A 22529-nucleotide genomic window follows, 5' to 3' on the forward strand; every position below is an offset into this window, starting at 1 on the left:
AAATATGTCGTTGAAAATGGAAGTAGTGTTAAGAATGCTTTGATGGAAATGTGAGGATATTCTTTTTTAACGTAAATCCGGAAAACATCTAATTGATCTTCGGAGAAGTGAAGTTTTAATGTCATGTCATTATTTAAATCTGTAAATTCCACTCGAATTTGCAGAAGCATTGCTTCCGTAGAATTTATTGCATTGGTTGCAAAAGGATTTCGAATCCAATCGTATTGTTCCGTATTAATGGAATAAAAATATCGACCAAATTTCTGCTGAAGCATACTTAAATGTTGTTGGGCTAGATCCACAGTTAATTGTTTGTTTTTAATTGTACTATGGTTGATCCTTTGGTACATTTCCAAACATCCTTTTTGCAACACTTTCTGCCGAAGTTCGTTATTAAGTTTATTCAAATGCTCGAATATATCAGCCATGTATGCAAGTTTGGCTATCCAGTAATTATCATCGCGGTACTGATATAGTTTGGGCATATTTTGATTTAATCGAAACTCACACACCTCGTAACGAAGCTCAAACAATCTAGCCAAAACTTTGCCTCGGAATAGCCAACGAATTTCAGTATAAAACAATAAAAATTCATATTCGGCTCCCATTTCTGCACAGAGTAGGTATTCCAAAGATTCGAGTTTAGGGCTCTTGATTTAATTATGTTTACGATTTTAATGCATTCATTCATCGTGTTCAAAAGTTCCTCCGGTAAATTTTTGACCATCAATGCTTCTCGATGTATGCAGTAGTGTGTAAATTGTAACGTTGGATTTTTTTGTTTTACATAAAAGACAAAACCCTTTTTACCACCCGTCATTGCCGCAGCGCCATCCGTGCAAACAGCAATGCAATTGCTCCATTTAATATTATATATTTTGAAGAAATCATCGGTTACTTGAAAAAATTCTTCACCGGTAGTTCGCTCTGGAACCTCCTTACAAAATACATAATGTTCTTTAAGTCCTCGTCAACGAAAAGTACAATAGCTATCAACTGTGCTTTATTTTTAATATCGTTTGTTTCGTTTTTTTTTTTTTTTTTACAGTATTACCGCACAAGAGTCCCAACTGCTCCCGTCTGGAGCCAGTGAGACTATGGCATCCCCAATTGGGGTATGTTGTGAGGCTGAGGGTATTGGGGAGGGGAGGGAGATGGGGAAGAGGAAGGTGAGGAAGTACCTGGCTATTCAGATCTGGTCACCAAACACGGCTAAAGCCATTTCAAGCAACGTTTCAATTCTGAATGGTGGTCTTACACCAGGGCGATACTGAGAGTATCTTCCACTCTGGAACGTGCCGCAAATATACTATATATTATTTTAAATTAATTAATTGTGAAATAACACAAATTAATCAAATAAAATTTATTTGCGCACGCCGGGTTCGAACCCGCGACCTTCGGATCTGTAGTCAAAAGCGTATACCACTAGACCACGCCGGCCGTCTTTGATTTTTTTGAAGTGAAACTTCTTTAGGCGCGTAATGAATTTTCTGGGACGGAGTAAAACCGAGTCAGGATCGACACGAAAATGCGGGTACCCCCACCACCGCTCACCGTTCACTGTCCCTCTCTCACCATATGCGCTTGTTGAGGTGGGGGAGCCGCTCACGAACGTTCTCTCCCGACACGGGACAACAATCGATGCAGTTTTTGCACGATTCATTAAGGATTTAAGTGCTCATGTATATATCTCGCACTTTAGTTACCATAACCCAATTATCACGACATTAGGAAATGATATTCATGAAATTGACAATGAAAATGGCACATGATTGGTAAATTGTCATTGTAATTTCTTTGTAATTTTTAATTGTAATATTGTTATTTATGTAATATTGTATACTTGTGAATAAATTGAAAATTTTTGGAACTATACATTAATCGAACGTCATTCATCTATAAGAAAATATTAGAAAAAGCAAATCCATGCTTCGTCGTTGAATTATTTAACCTCTAATTTTCAAACTAACCTAAGAGAGAAAATAGAGATGATGAAATGAAAATAGAGAGAGAGGAATACTAGAAGTTTCACTTCTGTCTTGCGTAGGCTTGACACACCCACTTTTTTTTTTATTGATCTTTCATCTTTTTCGTTGATCTGAAGCGCAAATTTTTCAGCCAATAGCAGTTTTCTAATCAGTGTTTCTAATATTATTGTGAATACGTCTTTTAACAGTATCTGCATACAATGAAAAATAGACAATATTATGAAAAATATTTTGTCATTGTGTATTAAATACATAATGAAATATTGTAAAATGTCAAATACATTGAATTTGACCGCGGCACACCTGTGACCGGCTCACGGCACACCAGTGTGCCACGGCACACCGGTTGCGGAGCACTGCTCTATGACACTGTATTTGGTGTTAATTATCAGCGACTTGGGTCATTGGCTCCTTGGCGCCTTGGCAAGTCAGAGCTAGGGGCGGACTGCTCCATTGCGCCTGCAAAGGGCCGGCCCTGACTACTGTCATTATTCATTTATAAGCCATAATCGTTTATTTTTTATTTGCACGTTCACGTTAGTAATAATAGAGTTTTCAATATAATATTAAATGTTATTAAATATGAATTACTAGATTTAATTTCATATGTTTTTTTTTCAATATTTTTTATAATACACTTGATATTTATAGTTTGCACTCATGACAAGGCATTTTTTTAAATAATAAGGTAATAAGTGCCTTGTTAAAACTTTGTAGGTACTTCAAGTACTATAATTACGGAAAAATTGATTTGAAAAATGGTTAACATTTCAAAAAAATCATATAATTACAAATACTGTTTTAATATGGTTCTACTTACTCCATTGATGTTAAGAGAATACAATATTAAGTTACAATACAATATGAATACAATATGTTATAAAATAGATTGTTAATGGATTTTTACAGGTAAAAATAATCGTGATTATGACACCAGCAGAATATGTGAGATTTTTATTAAGGGGTGTTAAATTGAAATTAATCCAAAAATATATCATAAATTATATTGATTTATTTTGGGGGTACTATGCCGTGTTGCGCTAGCACTTTATTGAGCCAATATTTCTGACAGGAAGGAGGTAGCAACAAGGCAAAATACACCAAAAAATCACTATAATACTTTTGGCCGTGAAAATCTCAAATCATATCTTATATCTTTGGTACCAGTAATGTTATAAAATACTACTTATAAGGTACTTAAAAGTAATTTAAAATTGCATGAACATAGACTATGGATATTCTTGTCACCCGTGCACAGACAATAAATTCGATCACAAAATCCCAGCAGCGGTAAACGCTTCCCCACTTATAGTTAGTTATGGGACTGTTACTAACAAGCAGTGAGGTATCTCACTTTCAGACCTCGGTTTTCAAAAAATGATATTTTTTTTATTTTTATTTTTTTTTATTCTAGATAAAAGAATATTACATTTTCACTTATTTAACTAGAAATAACATATATATTACACACCGATATTATTCACTTTCATTGTTTTGTTGATTGAGCATAAAACTGAACAATTTTTTTTTTTAAATGTACCTATACTTTTTTCATTTTCAATTTCGTCTGGGAGGCAATTATATATGTTGCTTCCCTCGTAACCAATGGATTGCTTGCCATAATGAGTATATATGGTGTTTAAATGTATTTTATCGTGTTGCCGTGTAAAGTGTGTGTGTACTTGTTTTAATGAGTTCTGTATTTGTATGTATGAGTTTATTATTTATTTTGTAAATAAGGAGACATGTATTATATTCATATAATTTTTTTTAATTTTAGTAGTTTTGTTTCAATATATAATTTTTTTATTGATGTTCTAGGTTTGAAGTGAAATAGTTTTTTGATTACTATGTTTTGTGTTACCTGTAGTTCGTTTATATATGTTTCATATGTATTTCCCCAGATTTCAACCAAGTAGTTTAAATGTTTTATATTACTTTTTCCAAATAGGTCTTGAAGTTTTTCGAGCTTGCGAATTGGCTCTATGCTATCTTTCAAGCATCAAGTTTGCTAATGTTGCAAGATGCGAATGAAAACGGTATGTTTTAGAGTTAATTCATTTTCTCTGAAAGTTGTGTGATGACCTCACCATGCACCATAATAAAAGCAGGCAATCCCATGTAAAATGGAAAACATTCTGTTAGCCATTTGCAGTTGAACGATATCCTATAACAGTTGTGAAAGATAATTGTGGTTCATAATGGACTGCAAAAATATACTACTTCTGATCGGATTAGTATTATTCAGATATGATAATGGGTAAAATATAAAATTTCTCAAAATTAATGTAGATTTATTAGTTGTGCAAAAATTACTTTATTTAACATTTTTATAAAATGCCATATATTTATATCATTTGAAAACCACTAAATTTTTTAATATTATTAACGTGTGAAACATGGAATATTTCATAAATATTTTTTTTAGATGTAAAGCAACACCAGTTCAAGTAACAGTTAACCAAGGTGTGATTGAGGGGAAAACAATGACTACCAGATCTGGGTTCCAGTACGACAGCTACCAAGGAATTCCTTATGCTAAGCCTCCGCTTGGAGATTTACGGTTTCGGGTAAGTCAAAAGCTCTTTTCCGCTATGTTAATGTATTTGTTTATTCAAAAAAAGTAATGTTACATCACTAACAAAATAAAAGTTAGTATAATAGATGTAGGTACCCCCATAATTAAGATAAGCCACTTGTAGTTGCATATTAACAATACGTGGCTCTTTCAATTAAAATAAAAACCACATATATTCAATTCATGTTTTTTTCTACCAATTAGATTCTAACACGCCCGTTCAACGTTGGTTTGGTAAAACTGATCTTGAGCCGGATTGATTACCTTGTCTTTTTATAATGTAAATTGGATTAACGGCATGGATTCCTTTTCTTTTTATAATGTAATTTTTTTTTCTCTTTCTTTCATCTCTGTTTTTAAAAATAATAGGTTGTTATATTTTTATCGCAATTAAATATCATGGTCACCCTACATGTTTACAACATTATACTGTAATGAATAGGCTGATAGGTACCATGTAGGTATCCTATTCGTAGAAACGTCAATGTAACAATATTGTTATCTTAATATTTGAATTATTTTCTTACTATTTGTACTATTTTGAATCTCTTATAATCTTTGTACTATTTTTTTTAATATTTTGTAAAATTATTAACCTCAACACAGGCTTGTCCTAGCGAGGTTAAAAATGCTAACTTTAAAAAAAGATACAATGTAAAGAAACGATAAATAAATAAATAAATTGATTTATTAAAGTCAAGTTTTTCACTGTTCTTACTTTACGCAACGCGTAATATTTACTCCACGTTTTTTGGTAAGATTGATAGTGTACCTACATCATTTCCACAATCGCCAATCTCAAGCTTCTATTTCTTCATTCAATTATAAAACGTTCTTAAAAAGGGCCTATACCAACCTGATTAAGATATAATATAATCATTAAGTTTATACGGAGTTTCTCATGGTTCCACGATGATTATTCAACACAAATTTAAAAGCAATGAAAAAAAACTAACTTTAGTTATTTAACCTATTTCATACCTTTGTATCACTTTTTAAAGGTGTGTTGAATGGTCATTTAGAGGAGTTATCCGGTCACCGTTTTTTCAATTCTTATAGAAGTTTTTTACTGAACCAAACTATAATATTTTATTAGAGTTATAATACAAAATAAAACAGAACATTTTCTATCTAGAATCTAAGCTCCAAGTGCCTCAATATATTTAAGATAAGTTCATGTTCAACTTTTATTCAAGGATCCTCTACCGGCGGACAATTGGAATGGTGTTCTAGATGCAACTGAACCCGGAAGTATGTGCGCTCAATTTGAGGCTGCGTATACTCAACAGGTGTATGGATCTGAAGATTGCCTATTCCTTAATGTCTATGTGCCCAAAACTGATATAAAACCTTTGGCTGTAATGGTGGTGATTCCCGAAGGAGGTTTCGCTATTGGAAATGGAAGTCCAATGATCTTAGGCCCAGATTATTTGGTTACAAAAAGTGTTATTATGGTATCATTTAATTACAGGCTTGGAGTTTTAGGATATCTGTCTCTGGGTACAGAAGATATACCTGGAAATGCTGGACTTAAAGACCAAACACTTGCTCTAAAATGGATCCAGAATAATATTCAACATTTTGGTGGAGATCCTGATATGGTCACGATTATGGGAGAAAGCGCTGGAGGAGCTTCTGTTCAGTATCACATGTTGTCTCCAATATCTAAAGGATTATTTAGTAGAGCTATCATGCAATCAGGATCGAGTAATAATCCGTGGGCTCTGCAAAAACATCCACTACGTGTAGCTCAGGAATATTCTGAAATTTTCAGAAAAGGAACAGATATTAAGGATATTGGGGATTTCTTGAGAACAATATCAACAACAGAATTAGTTATTGCATCTGCAACACCACCTTTTACTGCTAAAAATTCACTCATGTTCGTTCCGTCAGTTGAAAATGATATTCCTGGAGCTGATGCATTTATTAATCGTTCTCCTGAAGACATTATGAACTCTGGTGATTTTCACAAGGTTCCTTCCATATCAGGCTTAACCACGGAGGAAGGCTGGATTTTTAGAAGCAAAATTTTAAGTTTCGATAAAATGACTAAAGCATTAGTAGAAAATCCTGTTTCCGCTTTAAGCCAATTTGTGCCAGATGAACTAAAAACAAAATATGGAGACGCAATTGAATCAAAACTCTTCCACCATTACTTCCCGACAACGGAAACCGTATCGGATGGCGTAACACATTTGCTTTCGGACTTTTACTTTGTGAAAGATACTTTATCATCAGTGCGGCAGCTTGCAAAGCATTCTCCTCCCACATACTTTTATAGATTCTCTTACACCGGTTCGAAAAATCTCCTACATTTTTTGGACCCTGAATTAAATTATAATGGCTCATCACATACTGATGAGATGGCCTACTTATTCTGTCCTAGTGCTTTGTCAATCTGCGATATTCCCCAAACTCCCTCTGATGAATTGCTTACAGATAGATTGCTACAGTTGTGGACCAATTTCGCTAAATTTGGGTAAGTATCAATCTTTCGAAAAACCATTTTAAAAATAACAAACTAAGTAACATCAAGCTATTTCCCTGAGGGAAAGGCACAGAGGTTGGAGTGTAATGCAACTCTGTCTTAGCACAATCTCAAGTTCTTAATTAAAATTCATGAATCGTATCATTTTACTCTCCTGTTATGCAGACTCTTGACATGACCCGACTCATATTGTATTACTTGGTCCATACCCCACTGCCGTAAATCAGGATAGATTTCAGCACTTCACTGTGGGCTGCTCTTTTTGCTTCTGTGGATAACTAAGTATAGAAGAAGGAATTAGTGGAAATTTTTGGAACTTTTAAAAAATTTTGTTTTGTGATATCTACTGAATATTGAGTACTAGTGACCAATATTGAAATCACTGTCAGCATGTTATTTTTACAGAGATATTGACAAATCTTTATATTTTTATAGGAACCCAACACCAACAGCAACATCCACTATCCCAATCATTTGGGAGCCTGCTTCACCAACTAATCTTGTAACCCTGGACATCGGTCAAGACCTCAAACTCATTCCAAACCCTTTTGAGAAAAGAGCCAAAATTTGGGACGAACTATCAGCCATGTAAAATATTGACATATTACTATGGAGCAGAAAGGTTAAGATATTCTATCTATTGTTTCTTCAAAGCTAGATTAAAATCATAAATAATTGCGTTGACACTGTTCCCAAATATTGTTTTTTGAGGAATAAATTGTTTAAAAATATTGATACATTTTCGTACTTTATTTCCAACCATATTCTGCTTAAACTAAAAGTTACAAGTGTATGAGAGTATTAATAATAAAAAGAATTATTGGGTAAAATTAAAACATATTTTTTTTAGATAGAATAATATTTTTTGATATGAGAATAATATTTAATTATCATTTATTTTGTACGTACATATTTTCAAAATGAATATTCAAAGCATTTTTTGTGACTTTATCCATTTTCAATTAATATCTCTGTTCAGTATTGAATTTCGAAGAGGATTTTTTCCATCACACGTCGCCACTAGGTTCACTTTAGAGGGGAAAATTTGATAATATTTCCCTAGATTTAAAAATGCTCAGTACTGGATTCTCTACAATATTTTTTAAAATCCATGGGGTACTGTTTTTTTTCTTTTTCAGAAATAGTTGAGCTTGAGTGGAAAAATTCTTTTTTATAAAGTCGTTTGAAAAAAATAATTGATTTATTCATTACTAAAATACTTTGAAGGAAAAAAGAGGTTTTTTTTAATTTTTACGGGTGTAAAAAAACATATAAATGGCCATTGTAATTGTATATTTGCTCAATAGGTAAATTAGCTATAACTATCTTTTGCATGAAGAATTTACTCATAAATATTGCTAATTATTGAAAATATGGAGAAAATATTTGTATTGCCTTTGAAAACAGGACTGTAGGCCTCTAACGAATATATTGACAGGTTTCCTAACAAATCTATCAATAAAACACGAATGTGTTACGGGGATGTCGGAATATGTGTTCATTAAAATTCTAATATTATCGCATTTTGTCATTATATTCATAAGGACAAACGCTGCTGCATGAACACGTGTTCCACTGAATTCTGAATGTACCAATAAAATATATGACATTTTTTAGATGCTTTGACACTGCAAGTAGAACACATTTTTAATACTGCAAGTAGAAAACATCTTTAATGATGCAAGTAGAACACATCTTTAAAAAGGCAAGTAGAACACATCTTTAAAAAGGCAAGTAGAACACAACTTTAATACTGCAAGTAGATCACATCTTTAGTACTGCAAGTAGAACACATATTTAAAAATGCAAGTAGACCAAGCTTCATTACTGCAAGTGGAACACATATTTAATACTGCTAGTAGAAAAAATCTATAATAATCTAAGTAGAACACATATTTAATACTGCAGGTACAACACAAATTTAATACTGCAAGTAGAACAACCCTTTAAAACTGCAAGTAGAACACGTCTTTATTATTGCAAGTAGAACACATATTTAATAATGCAAGTAGACGAAGCTTCATTACTTCAAGTAGAACACATATTTAATACTACAAGTAGAAAAAATCTTTAATAATATAAGTAGAATACATATTTAATACTGCAGGTACAACACATCTAATAGTATTATTGTCCCAGCGTCTGGACGATGTAGGCCCTGTGATTGGTCAAATTCAAATTGTGTTTAAATAAGACTTTAAAGATTAAGACACGATTTCATACTGAAATAGAATCGCCACATGTAATACGATATTAATTCAAAAATATCGTTTCTGCTCATACAATTTTTGGATAATATCGAAGAAAATATGTTTTAGAAAGTTCATGATCCATTGGATTAATTACATTACAGTGAAAATTATCCACAATTACGTGATTACGTTTGACGTTTGACGAAAAAAGCACGTTCATTCAACATGGCCGATACGCACCGCGTCAAAGATAGCCGACAGAGCGCTCCTCTGGCGGTGAAAGAACGAACCAAGGGGCTGGCGCGAATATTTAAATATGCAAAATAAAAAGATTTCTTCTGGAAGTTTATTTAAACTTTGCAATGTCATCGTTTCTAAAACAAACATTTGATTCAACTTAATGACAATAAACAACAACTCTTTGCATGTACGATTTTGAAAAATATTGATATTTAATATTATTTACGTAAATAATAATTTCGCATTATTTTGACAGAACACCGATATGATATACGCGAAAGTATAGGCACTGCCAACTCAATAAAATAACATGAAAGACAATCGGAAGATAGAAACGCTTCGTTGATTGTAAAATTAGCCAACAAATCTCTCTAATCTGACATGTACTTATATGTATAATAAAACAATCATTTTGCCAGGTATAAATATTTATATAATATATATTAAGGTATTATTCGGAAACGCTGGACAAGGATAATACGAAATATTTTTAAGTAAAACCTTCGGATTTACCTTAATTAATATAGAAGGAATCTGAACGCATTCGGGAATTTTTGAATTTTAGCATTTTAATTTTTAATCACGTAAAATTAAAATTTGCTTTCGTTGTATTGGATGACAGCCGGAATAATTTCTATTGATGACATTTTCTTTTTTTGGTATTCCTGATATGAGTGTCTAGAATTTTTACCATAATTTACTCTATGCAAATATTATTTTAGTATTTTGGTTTCTTTTACAAGTAAGGAAATATTTAAAAAAAGGTTATTATAGGTTAGGATAGGTTAGGTTGTGTTATGCTAGATTAGGTTAGATTAGGTTGGATTAGTATAGTTCAAGTTAGTTTGTAGGTAAGGTTAGATTAAGTTGGATTATTATTGGTTAGGATAAGTCAGGTTATGTTAGGTTAGGTAACGTTAGTTTGGGTTATTATGGGTTAGGTTAGGTTGGGTTATTATAGGTTAGGTTGGATTTGTATTTGTTAGGTTAGGTTAGGATAGGTTAGGTTAGGATTGGTTCGGTAAGGTTAGGTTAGGTTAGGCTAGATTGGATTATTATAGGTTAGGTTAGGATATAGGTTAGGTAAGGTTGGATTATTATAGGTGAGTTAAGCTTAGGTCAGGTTAGATTATTATAGGTTAGGTTGGATTATTTTAGGTTAGGTTGGATTATTATAGGTTAGGCTGGATTATTATAGGTTAGGTTAGGTTATTATAGGTGAGGTTAAATAAAATAATAGTCAAATAAATCATTTGTGCTAAGTAGGCACTATTTTGCCGGAATATTGTATTACATCATATTTTTTTAATTTACGTTTTTCAATTGTCTCTAGCCGCTCATTTCAGGAATACCGACAAATGAAAATGTTATCAACAGAAATTATTCAGGCTGTCATCCCATACAGCGAAAGCGAATTTTACGTAATTAAAAATTAAAAAGCTAAAATTAAAATTTTCCCAAATGCTGTTCGATTCCTTTTATAGTAATTAAGGTAAATCAGAAGGTATTATTTAAAAATATTACCTATTTTCCGTGTCCAGCGATTCCGAATATTTACCTATATTAATTTACCTTTAGCCATTTAGGCAATTATTCGGGAAAGGTAAAGTTTTACCCGAACAACTGTCATTATTATTATGCCTAAACGCCTTCCTGTTCCGTGTTTTAACAATATATACTCACCCTCTCTCTGTGAATGACCTAATATCTACCTATTAAATGTAACTGTTGTTAGTATCACTTAAACTGGGCGAAGCCCAATTAAGTGCCGCCCGCAGGGCCTAGCAGAAAAAAACCCGCGGAGCGGGTTTTTAACTGCTAGTCTTTAATATTGCAGGTACAACACATCTTTAATTTTGCAAGTACAACACATCTTGGCCTTTAAAACAATCAAATATTTTTGTGATCAAAATTATATAATTAATATCATTAAACCCAAAAAAAAGTATCACGCACAGCTTTAATGTTCAATCTCTCCTGCTTACGAACCTATTTTTGGTTATTGTGTAATGTGGAAAATTAAGTTCTTTAAAAAGTATCGTAAAACATAAAAATATTTGTGCCTGAACTGCGCAGCGTAAAATAAAACACGCATTTCGGCGATATTTTTTCTTGCATAAATCAAAACAGTTGGTTGATATTAAGCGGGAATTTATATCTTATAGCCATCTACATAAGGAGTGTTATTGCTAGCGGCCTGATTCCAAATGTATGACGTGGTGCATCGCCATAAATAATATATTTTTTTAATGCCTATGTACTCAAATGTTCTTCTCTTCAAGTCAGACTCCGACATACCGGACGCCTGTGAAACTTGGTCACTCTTGACCGACCATCTGCTTCTCCCGCTTTCAATTTTGCCGTTGACTTTGAGTTTCTTCAAATTGGAGTCCTCAGTTTAGCCAAAAACATGTCCACGGTATCTTAAAATACGTTGAAGGCCGATAGTTGAAAGCCTATTGTAAATGCCTAGCCATTCTAGAATGAATACATTTGTGCGTAGTATGTTATTCAGATTACTCAAATTTGAATGTTCAAAAAAAATCTCCTAATGGAACATGATAATTATTATTTCATATAATAAATTAAATTAAATGAAAACTGATCTATAGATCTGATCAGTAGATCTGATCAGTAGATCTGATCAGTAGATCTGATCAGTAGATCTAATCAGTATATCTGATCAGTAGATCTGATCACTAGATCTGATCACTAGATCTGATCACTAAATCTGATCAGTAGATCTGATCAAAAGATCTGATCACTTGATCTGATCAGTGACGAACAGTACAACATGATGTTAAGTTTTTTTTGCTGTTTTGGAGAATACATAATGCTTATAAATACATGAAAATACTGCTTACAATAATGCTAATCGTCAACTATTCCGCCCACCGAGATAATGCAACGCCACGGAAATGTTCCTGGAAGGACGAGTACACTCTTTCAGAGCGCTTCTCCGCCATCACATGGGAAGCTTATGGCGCAGACTACGCCAATCAAGTAACAAAATCATCACTGCCATGGTTGCCTGGATGGAGTCCCCTCTGATGGCCCTCTGGAGATGGGAGATGTGCGAAAATCCTCCGTAAACGGCTGCTCACATTCATTTTTGTGTTCATATTTTATGTTTTTTCACTTAAATTCCGCTTTTTGTGCCTATTGGAATCACCTATATAATATTATTATTGTTCTAACTCTAATTATGTACATTATTTCAAATATGGAATGTATTGCATTGCACTACCCCTGCATACATTGTGGAATAAATTATTATTATTATTATTATTAACTAAATTCATTGCTCCTTTGTAAACACCACAATTAATTTGAGAAAATCACCATAGAATTCCCGCGGGACGGTTTAACAACAATGTTTCGTCATTGTGATTAGAATAGCATAAAATTTACATACTAATTGAACATAATGACTTTCCCCGGGAGAAATAATAATTAATCTTACGTTTTGTTGACATGACTTTAGATTACAATCGCGCTCAAGCGAGTTTTAACAAACACATAGGAATTGCGTGCTTGTGCGTGGCAGAAGGCGTAAGAAAAATCTACACATGTGGGTGTTGTTGGCACTTTATAATATTTGGAAGGATCAAAATTGATCTTCTGTAAAAATACAATAATAAGAGATGTGCCAAAATATTTGGCAAAAATACCGCACGTCTAGAGAAAATTTATTGGAGAGTTGGCCAATTATTTCTAAAGGTGTACTGCTGAGAGATCTGTTATAGGTTTCATATTTATTTTATATTATTTTCTTCTTTTTCATGACTAAAGCAGTACGAGAGGTTTCAACAAAGCTTTTATTGGCAGGATAAGGTTTCAGCATTAGTCTATGTCAAATGCTGAGCAAAATTTAGTAAAATTTGCTCTCAATTGCCTTTCGCATCTATAATATACTCAGAGTCTAGTGTGAAGGTAGTTACGGAAGGAAGGATGGGGAGGAGGAAGGTGGGGGAGAAACTGGCTATTCAGATCTGGTCACCAAACATGGTTTAAGCCATTTCAAGGAACGTTTCAATTCCGAATGGTGGTCTTACACCAAGGCAATACTGAGAGTATCTTATACTCTGGAAGAATGATAACTCATCGTTTGCTCGACTTGTTAACTTGGAACTATCCACCGGCGCAGCGTTTACCTCTTCTCATGTAACCTGGCCCTGTTCAAGGCCCATAGTAATAAAGCTCTTGCAACAGGCCCTACCTCAATCCACCTCAAGAATGGTTGAAAATATATTTAACCTACTTTCAACATGTACACAAATTAACAACATTCTTCCTTGTCTCAAACGTCATGTTATAATGAAAAAGATGTAAGCAGAAAACACCGGTATGTCATAATTTTTAACCAAACTTGTACTCAAAATGTGCAAACGTACGTTTATTTCGCATTGCGCTCTTGTAGGAATGTGTTCGTAATGCGGTGAACATTTAATTTCTTTAAAGCAATTTCTTTAAAAGTTTTATGAAACATTATTTTTTTACTATTAAATGATATGTATATTAATTGAAGAGTTTTGAGAGCTAGATATTTATTTGCAAAAACATACGGCACAACATGTGCCATTAACAGAGGAATAAAGTTACAATTACAAAGTATAAAGTGTAAGAAAATATAAAAATACAAAAGGTAAGAGATTTTTTTTTGAATGATGTAAAAATGATATATAATAAATTATTTTCCATTGATACTAATATGTACAAACCCATAAATAACCGTTATTATCAAATTACAGATGAATTAAGTAGCTAGTTTGTTGTCAGAATAACCACTTATTTTTTATAGTTCAAGAAAAGAGAAAAAGAAAAAAATAACTGTACGAAAATCAATAATCTTTTAAGTGAGTACTTTAGTAAGAGTACTTGAGTACAAGGCAGTTAAAATACCTGGATCAAAAACAAGAAATACAAAAGGCTTCACAAACATTGTCATATCAAACAACTATACTTTGCATATGTATGAATTAAGAGTTTGCATCGACTATATGGGTTTTATTTATACACTGCATGTTATAATATATTATAATTTGTAAGAAACGCATTTCATGATTTACTTTCTGATTAGATTTAATTTTATTTATATAATATATTGTATATTTTTTAAAATATAATATATTATATAAAAAATATAAGAAATTATGTTAATAAAATTGAATCAAATCAGAAAGTAAATCATGAAATACATTTCTTACAAATCGCACAATCGATTTTATAATTTATAGATATGTAAGTGGATACACATAATATAAAAAAAGGGCAGACAACTAGATATATAAGTAGGTACACATAATATGAAAGGGCTGAGAGCTAAACATTTAAGTAGGTACATATACTATGAAAGGGCTGAGAGCTTAATATGTAAGTAGGTACAATTAATATAAAAAAATAACATCGTAATCAGTTTTGCGGTGTTTTCTTTAAAACAATTACTCACAATAAGTTGCAATAAAGACCAAACAATTCTAATCATATGTAAAGAAAAGCGTGTTTCTTTTACCAAAAAAGAAGTTAGTCGACGCTCACATTTCAATTATTTCTGATGAACGTATTACTAAAATCTCAAATGTTTCTCGAGAGAACCCTCTGGATGTAAAGTAATAATATATAAAATTTACAAAAACAGGAGCTTAATTTTAAAATATTTTATGTAAAACGGCTTTTAAAATTTTATAAAAGTTTTACAAGTATAAAATTAGTGCTAAGCACCAGATTTTACTTTTCTAAACGATGAATTAGTAACTTCTTGAAGGATCCGTCTAGAAACATTTGAGATTTTGGTAATACGTTCATAAGAAATAATTAAAATATATCCACGGAAAGATCGATTGTATAGGTCTAAAGGGGAACGGTTGCACATCCCTTTTCATGCAAAATTTAAACTTGGATTGAAGACCAAAATACTTAACAAAACTGAAAAATATTTTTTGAATCAAAAGTTTAGCAAATATTTAGTACAAATAAGAACTACTATACAATAAATTTATATATTTTTTTTAAATTACTTGCTCTACTTACTATGAAAATATAAAATAATAATTATCATAACCCGTTTTTAAGGGGTTAAGGCTAAATAAAAAAATATCGATTTTCGTTGGAACACGTAGTTGACATAATTCAAATAAAAATTTCGCCCGAAAATAGCCTATTTTACGATGTTTTATTTTTTTAAATTTATGTATTAATGTATATGCCTAGTAATTTGTGCAAGTTTATTTTTTTAATAACTGCCCTTATCTCACAAAAAACAATAAAAGTTAAACACACTAAAATTATGAAATATCGGACGGAATACCAAGTGTTATGATCCAATGATTTATAATAAGAAGTAACACTGTATCACATAACTTCTAAGAAACGTATTGTGGTAAAGGTTGGTGGCTGAGTTGACACCGCACCCAGGAGTAGTGTATGCAATTCCTCGAATGGCTAAGTCCTCCATCACACCACAAGCAACATTTTCCGCTAACTGTGGGGGTTGAAGGAGATTTTTAAATATTGTCAGGTTATTCGTAACCCGGAAACGGTTGTCTGTCTTTTAGAAAAAAATTGAAAAAACGGATTTAAAAAATATCATCTATAAATATTTTCCCACAGCGCGTATTTCATCTTCGGGGATGCTGTGTGAAGGGTCTATTCAAAGAAAGGAAGTCAAGGAAGTTCTGAGAAGGCAAAGTGTTCAGCGTGTCTAAGAGTGACTGAAGTGGACAGCGAACCCTGGAATACAACGTGCCCAAAATATTCAACATGTTACCAAGCACTATATAAAAATTTTAATTACCTCAGAAATTCAAATATATGCTGAAAACATGGCTACTAAGCAGAGATACTCTGTATTAGTAATACTTTTGATTATGGCAGTGGTTGGTGATTAATATGATGTATAAGTTGTATTGTAATAAGTAATAATATTGTGAAAATATGTTATATTGTAATTGAACATGAACATCCTGTTGACAAACTGCTTAATTGCGGTTTCATGGGATTGTACTTTGAAGAACAATAAATAAAAAATAAAAAAAAAGTATGAATCATCCCTCCTATTGTGGTATCAGACTACATAAACATAGTATACAAACAAAACTTAGCACGAAAACTACCTGTTATCTATATATATAATGTAAACTATAATTTTCTATAAACAGCATATGTTCCATAGATGGAAACACTTCCTACATAACTTTCACGGAAGTAAAGTATCATTAATGTTGGTTTTAAAATTTAAAGGTGGTCTATAAATTGAACCTTGGAGTACATAACCCAGATTTTAAAGTAGAACAAGGGAAAATATGAAAATGTGATACAGAGAAATAAATAGTATACACAGATGAAGTACATAACTATGGGAGGAGAACATAATAATAACAATGAACATGTAAGCATTGATAGAAAATAAACAAGATTGGAACGACACATTTTATACGACTAATATTAAAATTTGAACTTCTCATTCTGCCACCATAATTAGCAGAATGGATTGCTTGTGATTGAGTTACTTGTGATAAGCAGAGAACCCATTCATTATTTAATTAAGTTCAAGTATTTTCTGTATAATAAACATAGGTAGATACATATTTTGTCATGTAATTTTTAATCTAGATTTACAATTTGTAATGCATTATTAATATGTTAACTACTAGTATTTAAAAAAAATATCTGTTTGCCTATAACCTATTCCGTATCTTTTTACTACTACTAGTAGGGATTTATTTCAGTGCAGAATTTCTGGAACTAGCTACCATATATGCTCCTCATTGTCCAGAATACTATTTAAATTTATCAACCGAGCAATAACAGTAGATTCCTGTTTTACCAAAGTAACATTTTTTCCTTTATTTTGTGATATATTTTTTCTCTTCAAACGTTTAAACTAATCGAGCAACAGCTTGTGACCGAGGCGTCCTTCTGTTTATATTGTTATAAAGGGAAAGGGATTGTATAGTATATTTATGTGATTGACATACCAAATAGTGCCTTTACTTAACAATAGCTTTCAAATGAAAGTCGCCAATATGCAAATTGCATATTATGCAATCATCTCAGCGTAACAAGCAAAAATTCTAAGGTGTTCAAGAATAACCCTGAGGTGAGAGGGCCCAGCTAGTGTTTTCTATATGAGCCATAAAAACTTTGTGAATGGCGGGACGTACTTTGTGACATTTAATATGTCAAGGCGAGGGGAACACGTCACGCTTTTTGTAGATTTTTTTAGTAACATTCTAAAGTTTGATTAATTTTCCTGTGGTAGAGAACGATCACAAGTTAGATTGGATTTCTACAGATTATTTAAAACAACGCTTTTTCATTATTGCGTCCTAAGTTTGTTTAGAAAACCATATATTCTTTTAAATATGATTTAAGATTTTCACGGCCAAAAGTATTTTTGTTATTTGTTTTTGGGGTGTTATGCCGTGTTGCGCTAACTCCTTTTTTAGCCAACGTTTCGGACAGCATTGCAGTGTCCATCATCAGGACAGATGTGTTATTTTTGAAAATAACACTTTTTTTTTTTAAATAACACATGTGCCCTGATGATGGACACTACAATGCTGTCCGAAACGTTGGCTAAAGAAGGAGTTAGCGCAACACGGTATAACACCCCAAAAACAAATAACAAAAAAAACATATATTCTTTTGTTGTATTTTTATTATTTCGAATACTAATTTCGGTTGTCGGTACATGAAGTGAAATATTCCTGCATTAAATTATTCAAGTTCATTCAACACGAATTCGCTTTGAATTTAAACGGCATTTTGAAAATTGTAATCAGTTGTGTGAAGCATAATAAGTAAATAGATAGGCATTATCAGTACTTTATTATCATTAATCACTTACCTGTAATTTAATATTTTAACACGAAAAGATTAATACAACAATCAGAACTTATACAGGATTTTACAAAATCGAAATTGTATAAAATCAAGAGTACAGTATAGTCAATCATTTAACACAGAAGGACGTAACAAGCTTCCCTTGTTTTATAAAAAAAATATAAAAACAGTTTTTTGAAAGCACTTCCAATTTCAAGTACAAGCATGAATAAGACGGAAGCGTGTTCTAATCTCAAACAAAAAAAGGAGGTACCGTTTGTTAAGAGAATGTCACGTAAAATTAACTGACTCTGCAAAGCGAATCCGTCGAGAGGTTTTGGCCTTGGATCCTAATTTTATATTTATTTGTATTTCTTTCCGTCTCGGGAAAACATATGACAACCTCCTTCGGATCGGTCTCGGGGGAATATAAAAAGATAAATGATCATGATACAACAACAAAAAACACAAGAAAGAAGTGTAAAAAAAACCTTGAGTATTCTCTGAAGAGAGGTCCTTTTTTGTAAACATCGCAAATGGTTGTAAGGGTTTAAGTCTCCGAAGAGAAAATACAGTTAGAAGTGTGCTGAGGGCGTGTTCTTGAGTTAGAATTACGATACGATACGATTGTACCACCCGAGCCAGAACACTTCTATTCCGGTGAAACCGGTACACCAGGGGGCACTGTTTTGTTAGGACTTTGAACACGTGCTCTGAGAATTGGAAGGAGGTTGGAGTTTAATCGACTGTCATACATGCTCTTTCTGGCTCATCGTCTCTTCTTAGCTCTTCTTGTCTCTTCCAGTCTCTAAAACTTGTGCGGAAATTGGTAAAACTTTTTCTTACTTAGTCTACTTTTTCATTAGTTTGTCTGCCTGTCTGGGCCTAGGAGTCAAAAGAGCGTATCGATGGTTTAAATTATATCTTCAAAAACTATCAATTTCTTAGAAAATTTGATTTTAACGCGTTGCCATGTGTAATTATAATATCTTTACATATTTATGAGGCGTGTTAGAAATTTCACATTTTTACACTTACAAATTAAGGTTATTAATAGAGTCTATTTAGTAAACTTTTTGTGTTTAAACGTAAAGATATTCGTTCAAAGTCTTGACTTTACCATAGTTGTTATTTGCAGTATGTTTAATTTCAAATTGGGGTAGTTAAGCTTCTAGGAATTAGTTGTTCGGTGGATTTAAATGATTTGCGTTCATCGCTCGGTGCTTTCAAGAAAAGTGAGAACGCGTAGATAAAAATAATCGACTCTAAAAGGTTTATTAGTATTGCAAATACAACCGTTAAAATTGATTGCACTTTAAATAAATTACTGTAAAGCGCCACTGTTTAAAATCTAGTCTTGAAACAAAACATGAGTACTGAAGTATTTATAATCACTTCCATTGAACCTTTTAAAAAACCTTTTTTTTAGATAAAACTCGCGATGTTATTATGCGATTACGTTTAAAATGTCTTTGTGGTAAAGCATTAGTTATAATACATATCTGTTTAGTTTAGTGATCAAAAGCTGTTCGAGTTTTAAAAAGCTTATATTTAAAAATAATTGTTTTTAAAAAATATGAACAAAATTTGAAACGCGTATTTCATTAATTAATTCCGACGTTTTCACTAAAATCAAAATACAAAGAAAAATGTTTTTTTTTATCTGAAACCCTCCAACGGCGAGCTTCAACTTCTCCAAATCCTCGGATTTGAAAGTTGATGTTTCTTTTTTTATGTGAAACCGCATAAGAGTCCCAACTGCTCCGAACCGTCTGGAACCAGTGACAATGGCATCACCTATCGCTGTATGTTGTGAGGCTTAAGATAGTGGGGAGAGGAAAGAAATAGAGAAAAGGAAAGAAATAGGGAAGAGGAAGGTGGGGAAGTACCTGGCTATTCAGATCTGGTCACCAAACATGACCAAAGCCATTTCAAGTAACGTTTTGATTCTGAATGGTCTTACACCGGAGTGATACTGGAAGTAACTTCCACTCTGGAACGTGCCTCAAATATACTATATATTATTTTTAATTAGTAAATTGTGAAATAACACATATCAATTAAATGAAATTTGATTACGCACGCTGGTATTCGAACCCATTACCTCCAGCTTGCAAGTCGAGAGCCTTACCCTTTATCACTTTAACAGGAGAAAGACGAAACGCAATATTTTGTTTTTTTAATAATAAAAATGATCACTTTAAAAAAAAGTTGGCAGTTGAATATAATACAAACCAACCAATTAAAACATATTTTGTATGATTAACTTCTTTAGGCTTGTAAATACGGGGTTTTCCAATACGAGGTGTTATTTTGAATAGCCCGCTATTTCGGTAGATGTTACTTTTAAAGCTGTTATTTTTTGACATTTGACAAGCAGAAACTACGTCATTAATAAAAATGGAACGATACATGCTTTAATGCTTTAACAACGCATTGAAATTATTAAAATTCAGTTGAGTGAATCAAATGCTAATCACCTTGAGTGATGAGGCCCATTTCCACCTCGGTGGCTTCGTCAACAAGCAAAATTGTCGCATCTGGGGCTCGGAAAACCCAAGAGTTATTGTTGAAAAGCCTCTCCATCCTCAAAATGTGACTGTTTGGTGCAGTTTATGGTCCGGCGGAGTCATTGGACCTTACTTTTTTGAAAATGTGGCTGGAGCAACAGTTACGGTCAATGGATTGCGCTATCGAGAGATGATTAATGATTTTTTTATGGCCGGAATTGGATGGTATTGATCTGGACAACGTTTACTTTCAACAAGACGGCGCTACGTGCCACACAAGCAACGAAACCATTGATCTTTTACGATTGAATATCAAAATACCACCTATTATTGGAAAACCTTGTAGTATAACTTAAATACAATCTGGCAAAAACTATAATATGAGAAATTAAAATTCGATCAGTAAGTGGAGCAGCCGTGCACGCAAATACACTGTCTGTCTAATACACCAAAGTGGGAATCAGATCTACGGTCGACTCTGCCCTAGCAGGTCTAGAAAATCGATCCTTCCGTGGGGTTTATTTTAATTATTTCTGATGACCGAATTACTTAAACATCAAATGTTTTTAGAGGGATCCTTCGGGAAGTTACTAATTCATCGTGTAGAAAATTAAAATCTGTTGCTTACCGCTAATTTTATAGTAGAAAAGTGTTTTTCAAAATTATCGAACCGTTAAACATAAAATATTTAATAGTTAAGGTACTATTTTACTCATTTTAAATATATTATTTGTGTTGTGAGATGTGCCCCTGGAATTAAAGAATTAAAAAAAGTGATAACTACATGTGACGTAATACAAGACGAAAGCAGCAAGAAGTAAGGGTTAGATTAAATTTTGAATTAAAATAGACTGAATGCTGTGGAAATGAGATCCCTGGGGCGTATTTTTGGTAAAACCATGTATGATCGTGTGAGAAATGTGGAGATCCGCAAAGAATGCAAAGCTGATGTAAGAAGCGTAGTGAGTGAAGATTAAAAAAGGGACGATTAGATGGTTTGGGTATGTAGAGCGAATAAACTAAGAAAGGAGTGTAAGGATAATATGTATATGACCCAAATGTAAATGATAACAGATGTCGGAGATGCCCGAGGAAGACACGGCACGATAAAGTGAACCAAAGGGTCGGTGGCTGAGTTGACATTGCATTTGGTTTACCACCCAGGAGTAGTGTATTTAATTTCTCTGCTGGCTAAATCCTCCATCACAACACAAGCAAAATTTTCTGCTTACTGTGGTGGTAGAAGGAGATTTTCAAATATTGTCAGGTTATTCGTAATCCGGAAATGTTTGTCTTTCTTTTAAAAAAAATAAAAAAGCTCGAGTCGGGCCATGTCTAGTATTAGAATAATAGAAGAGTATGTATTAGATGATGTATGAATGTGAATGAGGTAATAAGTTGGTGTCAAGACCGAGGTATCTAAATGAGAATTGCGTAATTCTCATTTAGATAAAGCAAACAATGAGATCTAGTAAGTAATACAATATTGCAATAAAAAAATATAAATACATACAGGGTTTTCCAATAAGAGGTGTTATTTTGATATTCAATCGTAAAATATCAATGGTTTCGTTGCTTGTGTGGCACGTAGCCCCGTCTTGTTGAAAGTAAACGTTGTCCAGATCAATACCATCCAATTCCGGCCCTAAAAAATCATTAATCATCTCTCGATAGCGCAATCCATTCACCGTAACTGTTGCTCCA

General features: G+C 32.7%; 1 protein-coding gene across 1 annotated transcript; it reads left to right on the top strand.

Moving 5' to 3' along the window:
- Positions 1–4477: 4477 nt before the first annotated feature.
- Positions 4478–7558, top strand: LOC149419397 (juvenile hormone esterase-like). The gene is made up of 3 exons (XM_089637588.1): positions 4478–4561; positions 5766–6545; positions 7496–7558. Exons 1-3 carry the CDS (start codon positions 4478–4480, stop codon positions 7556–7558), a joined length of 927 nt encoding a protein of 308 aa, XP_089493714.1.
- Positions 7559–22529: the final 14971 nt, after the last annotated feature.

Source organism: Hesperophylax consimilis, chromosome 12 (assembly GCF_061612785.1).
Source record: "Hesperophylax consimilis isolate HC1 chromosome 12, BYU_Hcon_1.0, whole genome shotgun sequence".
In the NCBI taxonomy this organism is placed as follows: Eukaryota; Metazoa; Arthropoda; class Insecta; order Trichoptera; family Limnephilidae; genus Hesperophylax; species Hesperophylax consimilis.

What these genes read in the sequence shown, in the direction of transcription:
- LOC149419397 (XM_089637588.1), top strand. Translation starts at nt 4,478, where the DNA reads ATGACTACCAGATCTGGGTTCCAGTACGACAGCTACCAAGGAATTCCT. An exon ending in TTGGAGATTTACGGTTTCGG is followed by an intron (nt 4,562 to 5,765) that starts GTAAGTCAAAAG and finishes CTTTTATTCAAG; the next exon opens with GATCCTCTACCGGCGGACAA. An exon ending in ACTCTGGTGATTTTCACAAG is followed by an intron (nt 6,546 to 7,495) that starts GTTCCTTCCATA and finishes ATATTTTTATAG; the next exon opens with GAACCCAACACCAACAGCAA.